Here is a 6000-nt window from a genome sequence, read left to right as displayed (position 1 = left end):
TTCTAAATCTTTGGCACCCCAGGATATAAGGCTCTATTCCTATCATAAGAAGAAAATGTATTACCATCACCAGTCGGCAGTTAATACTCTCCAAATGAGACAGTCACGGCTGAGAATGGATCTCTCATTCTCTCCCGAAAAGCTCCTCGCAGAAGGCACCTTGGTTCAGCTCTAACTCTTAAGGGACAAAGAAGAGACAACTGTTGGGCGGTCATCTCTGACAGTCGTAACTTCCAGGATTAATGCAAAGGGAGAGATGAAAGCAGACACTTTAATCACGCATCTTAACTCCGTTTTATTACAACATCAAGGAAAATACTTAGTTGCAGGAGGAATGATACTAGAGGTAAACATAGAGATTAAGCCACTCACAATTGCATTGTCTACACTTTCCTATCAGGCTATAAATATCATGGGCCTCTGTACATGCATTGTGGGACTGCTGTGCATGTGTGTATGGTGTGCAGATGATTTCTTTCTAGGGTGTTATTCTTTTAATTCCTTGACAAACGATGGTGGAATTCGATGTCTTCTGGCAGACTAGGAAGGGGCTATCCCACTAGGACTGGGATCCAGCCTTTTTCTTCTGGAATTTTCTGAACTGAGATTGAATGGCCACTGCTGCACGTTCTGTCTCTGGCGCATCCATGTCGATGTCAAATTCTTCTTGAACTTTCTTCTGCCCATCTGTAGCAAGAAAAACATAAGGCAATCACTGATCTGAGAGCATGAAGGCGGACAGCTGCCGGTCCACCAGGCAGCACACTCTCCACCCCCGGCACAAGACCTAGTTTGCAAGGGAAAGTCCAGGGGAGCGTGTCCTGATGCTCATCAGAGCTCAGAATGTGCTGTTCTCTGGCTTCCCCAACTCTACACCTGCGAGAGTCGGTGAAACTCAAGGACACAGTCTCAACATCTCAGATAGTTTCTGTACACGATTTTCTGTTTCTCAAGGCCATATTTCACATATAGTGTTAATAATTTTAGCTGTGCTGTTACTGTCTCCTGAAAGTAACAATTTAAACAGTGTGGATACAATTTAAATAGTGCTACAGATACAGGCCAAACAGGAGCTGATATTCACAACACCTCTGAGTTAAAGTCTTTGCGTTTCTGTGGGTACTTCTATTGCCAATGAGATTTGCTTATTGAATTAGGGCTTTTGTTTTTATCATTGTCAGAAATGGATGACAGCATTTGACCTTCACAGTGAGGCTGAACTTTCACAAGTCTTACATTTTGTTCCAATGAGGTAGGCTTAGCAATTTGTTTGCTAAACCAGGAGGATTTAACTAATTCACACTGTAATGATCATTGAAACAGGATATAAGCCAAAGCAAGTGAAAACATGTGCCCGTTGTCCTTTTGGGCTGTGTACCTTACTGAGTACTGGCCAGCTTCTAGCCAAATACTCAAAATGAATACATAAACAAAATCCTCTAGTCTTAGAAAGGAAGAATCTTCAGAACTCAGTCCCTTGAAAGCTCATCATCAGAATCACCAAAAGCATCTTTTTTAAAACACAGACACAGAGCCCCACTCCAGACTCAGGGATGCTCTTTGCACAGCTGCAGTGGGAGGGGCTCCTGCAAGCAAGGCCAAATTAGATAAATCAGTGTCCCCAGGGTAGGGTCAGGCTGGCCTGCTTTTTTAAAAGGCTCTCAGGTGATTCTAAGATGCAGCCGGAACTGAGATAAAGCTACTTTGTCTACAGATGAAGTGACAAATAAGTCCCTGGAGTTAGCTCAAGGCAGGGGACAGGACCCTCCTCTTGCACCTGGACCCATAGCCTCCCTGCCACCTGGACTTGCACCTGGAGCCTGGCAGTGTGAGGAGCACAGCCCGTTGGGGACGGGAGAACCAGGGGATTTGAGGCAGGAGAGAAGGCCCCAGCCAGGGAGCAGGGACAAAGCTGTTCCTGACTTCGTCACCAGGCAGCCTGGGTTCATCCTTTAACCAAAATGTGGTCCATTCATTCACTTCCTCTCTCAGTGACTTTGGATAACAATGTTCAGGCAGACCCCTAATAAAGAGGGTGAGGACACTAGGATTGCTTGAAAGGGAGGTAGGCCTGTTCTCACCTGCTTGCTGTGTCCTCTCTCTCTCTCTCAGATAGATGATGATGACAGATAGATGATTGATTGATAGATAGATAGATCGATAGATAGATAGACAGGTAGGTAGGTAGGTAGATAGATAGATAAGTAGATAGATGGATAGACAGACAGATAGACGGATAGATAGATAGATAGATAGAAAGATAGACAGACAGACAGACAGATAGATAGATAGATAGATAGATAGATAGATAGATAGATAGATAGATAGAAAGATAGACAGACAGATAGATAGATAGACAGATAGACAGATAGATAGATAGAGAGATATGATAGATAGATGATAATAAGAATATATATACGTATGAATTGGCCCTCATTTCAGACGCATCTGGTTGGGTGACATTTCCTTTGCTCGTCCTTGAGCAGGCTCATGTCAATTTTCCTAGAGACTAAACAGTTTCCCCCCAGAGCCCTCCAGTCACACCTCCATCCAGGAGAGGACACTGGCTTTGCAAGCCTTGCTCACTGATCAGTGCGTGACCTAAATCAGTAGAACTGTTTCCCTCTATCCCAGATTTGCTGCAGATGCCCGTAAAAGCAGTGATTTTGAGTGCACCAATGTCCAGGGACTATGGGGCGGGGCGGGGGGCGGGGGGGGGGGGGGGGCGCGGTGCAGGCATCTTTTTAACCCATGGGAGCCTAGATGATCTGGAGAACAAGTGGGATTGTCTCTTACTGCCTCAGGCTCCATTCACATTTTAATCCACACTGCAGGAGCCCTTTCTTCAGGGAATCTGCTAAGGGACAAGACCACTGGGAGGGGGAGTTTCCTGAAGCCCAAGTCAATACTTTAAAAAATGTTTCATTGTTGTGCTCACATGAGCCTGGAACTGGAGAGAAGTATCTAGCAAACCTGAAATTCAAATGGCTCCAGCTCCTGTGCTCACGGCAACAAGCCCGTTCATACAGGTAACATCTGCAGATAAGCAGCAGCTTCAACACTGGGAATTGTCAGAAGATGATTGAGTCCCAAATCCTTCCCCTCCCAAAGGAATCCTTGCATCCACTGCATCCCAGCTACAAAGGTGAAAAACGAACGCAGATTTAAAAGGAGACAAGGAGACGGGAAATTTCTTTTTTAGATTTAAAACGTTGCTGCGATCTGAAGCTTTTGAAAGGTATGATTCATCTTCTCCCTTTTCTAATAATGGAAGAAAACAGCAATATTATTTTTGACAAATGATAAATGAAGGTGCAGAAAATTATGTATATTTAGGGAATATGTAACGAGGCCATGAGGACTGGTCATAAACATGAATTTCACAATTATACCTTAAACTAATATCTTCAGCCAAAAATGATTTATAGATTCCTCTCTCATTTGAAAAATAGTACAGTCTTTAAACAAAAACCGCTAATATTCCAGGAGTTGTTACTTTCTGTTTACTTTGTAGAGTCAAGCATTTCTTGGAGGAGGTCTGTCATTGTCACTCCTTCCACTGAGAGGGGCAGAATGTGTAAGGCAGAGGACAGGGACTGGGATGGTGGCAGAGAAGGGACCACTAGTTAAGCCGGGTGGCACAGGGTTCAGTTCCAATGATGTAAAGGCCTGGACATGGCTCCATGTGGTCCTACGACCTAGAAAGCACACCCTGAACACCCCAGACTCAGCAGGAGAGAAGGGATGATGGAGGAGGGCATTGGAGGGACCACAGCCGGGTATCCAGCCCCCAGAGCCACTCCGCAGAGCCTCAGGCCCTGCAGAAATCCGAGTCCTCGAGTGCCTGCCAAGGCTCCCCTCCTGTGATGCAGGGGATGGTGACAACAGCCAGAAGCAGGGTGGCCATGCAAGAGCATCCCTTCCCAGTCACTCCAGGGCAGAGGCAGGGTGCCCACAGCACCAGGGGCCCTTTCTGCTGCTGAAACACAGAGAGAGGACCTTGGCCACATCTGCGGGGCGCAGGAAGGGCTCTGGGAGAGTGTGCTGCCTACAGTATGCACCTCGTCCCCTCACCCCGCATTCTGGTTCTTCATGGGCCATCACTACCTCACTCTCCTTCCTTCTCTCCTCCCTGGTCTGTGGTCTGTCCCCCGACTCCAGTGTGAGCTCCATGAGAGCGGGGACTTCACCTGTCTTGTGCCAGCAGCTCACACGGGGCCTGACACGCAGCGGGTGTTCAGTTAGTAACTGTTGATTGCAAGCGAGTCCGTTAATTAATAGGATCGGCAGCTGTCCAGTGCATGCCTTTGTCTGGAGGACTAAACCAAGTCAGGCACCCTCAGTGGTAACCACTTCCTATCCATGTGGGCAGGATTCCTCACTCCCATTTCCACCACCAGGCCTCTAAAGGTGGAGGCTGGGAGGTGCCAAGGCTAAGCCTTTGCGGGGCCAGCTGAGGGGCACCATCCACTGACGACGCGGTGAAGAAGATGGGAGGTTTCTCTCCTAGATGGAGAACGCAGCCACACAGGAACCACATAAGGAAGTGCTGTTTCATGGGGGAGGGACTCAGGAAACAGTCAGGGTTTCCAGGGTGCGCACATTCAGATACGCAGCCCTCACGGGAGAAGGGAATTGGTGAGGCACAGGTGTGACCCAGATGGGCCCTGGGTGAACACACAGGCAGCCCCGTCCAAGCGGCCGGGCACCAGCTCCCAAGAAACCCCCACTGATGGTGGGTTCTCATGCCAGGGAGCTCTAGGGGGGCTTTAAGCCCCTCCTCACCAGCCTAGAACAGTGCCTGCCACCAGCACCTGGCCAGAGAATAAACACAGGCAGGCCTCTCATCAGGCTGACAGACCCCTCCAGCCTCCTTGGGGATGGGGCTGGCTCCCTCCAATCCTCAGACCCTCCCACCACAGATGAGGCAGCCAGCAGAGGCAAGGGGTGTCCGATTTGCAGGTGTCTCCAGCTGCTCTGTGACTTGGGAAGGTTCATGGCTTCTCTGGGTCTCATTTGCTCATCTAGAAAATGGAGAAGTAAAACCATTGTTTAAAAGCCTGCTCCCCCTAGGTCCAGTGTTATGTGCAGATCAAGGCCATGTTGTAAAGTCAACCAGAGGCCCAAGGGTGTTGAGCAGAGCATCTGGAGCTGCACAGTGAGTGGAGGGGTCATGGGCAGTCACCGGGTCCCCAGGCTCAGGGCCCTGAGTCTGCTCAGTGGTGAAACTCACAGATGCCTGGGCCCTAATAGGGAGGGGAAGGGAATGCTTTCCAGCCATCCAGGCTTTGGGCCCTCCCCAGCCTCTTGCGCGGCAGGTGCCATTTGTTGGGCTGTGAGAGGATGGCCCCTTTTCAGCAGCACAAGGTGTAGAGATGATGTCTGAAGACCAGGCAGCCCATGACCCAAAGGTCCTGTGACTGTAAACCTGGGACAGTGCAGAAGGGGGTGGCCCCAGTCCCCATAGCCAGGAGGCACTGAAGGTACCAGGCCCTCTGCACAGCTCCTCTGTCAGGAGGAACGGAAGATCTAAAGGAGCAGTGCAGGGGGACCGCGTGCCATCTTATTTCCAGATTGCCATGCAGCCATTGCCTTCATCCTTCTACTTGTTGCTTCGTAAAGATGTCTGCAGGCTTACATCTGGGCTGAATGGGCTCGACCTGACATTTTTATTCACTGTCTGAAGTGTGCAAATGCATTGGCCACCCGGTTCCGGAAGACGCTTTTCATCAGTCTGAGCAAGCAGTATCTCACCAGAACACTTTATAAACTGCCCAGTACCGCACCGTCGTTATCCTGTGTATCTGTCCAGGGTTCTGGAATTTTATGTTTTCTGTGTGTCCCTCTGTGTAGAAATTCCCAAGTTGACCAGGAGAACGGTCAAGAGGTTATTCACAGCAATCACTGGTTTAATGGAAAAAGATGGTGACTGCCAGCTCCCCTGTTGACTGAGAGGAACCATGACTTTCTGACTGTAGGTGTGAAGAGAGGGATCCCCCA

General features: G+C 49.0%; 1 protein-coding gene across 3 annotated transcripts in view; it reads right to left on the bottom strand.

Moving 5' to 3' along the window:
• Positions 1-270: 270 nt before the first annotated feature.
• Positions 271-6000, bottom strand: part of PCP4 (Purkinje cell protein 4) — a 60361-nt gene continuing 54631 nt past the window's right edge. For all 3 annotated transcript variants that reach the window (XM_070488919.1, XM_070488918.1, XM_014839283.3), the window contains one exon: positions 271-687. In XM_070488919.1, coding sequence (XP_070345020.1) covers positions 560-687 — 128 coding nt within the window. In that variant the 3' untranslated portion in view covers positions 271-559. The remainder of the gene's footprint in view (positions 688-6000) is intronic.

Source organism: Equus asinus, chromosome 18, assembly GCF_041296235.1.
Source record: "Equus asinus isolate D_3611 breed Donkey chromosome 18, EquAss-T2T_v2, whole genome shotgun sequence".
Classification (NCBI taxonomy): Eukaryota; Metazoa; Chordata; class Mammalia; order Perissodactyla; family Equidae; genus Equus; species Equus asinus.
Note: the sequence above shows the minus strand (reverse complement) of the source record. Positions and strands in the feature narration are given on the sequence as shown.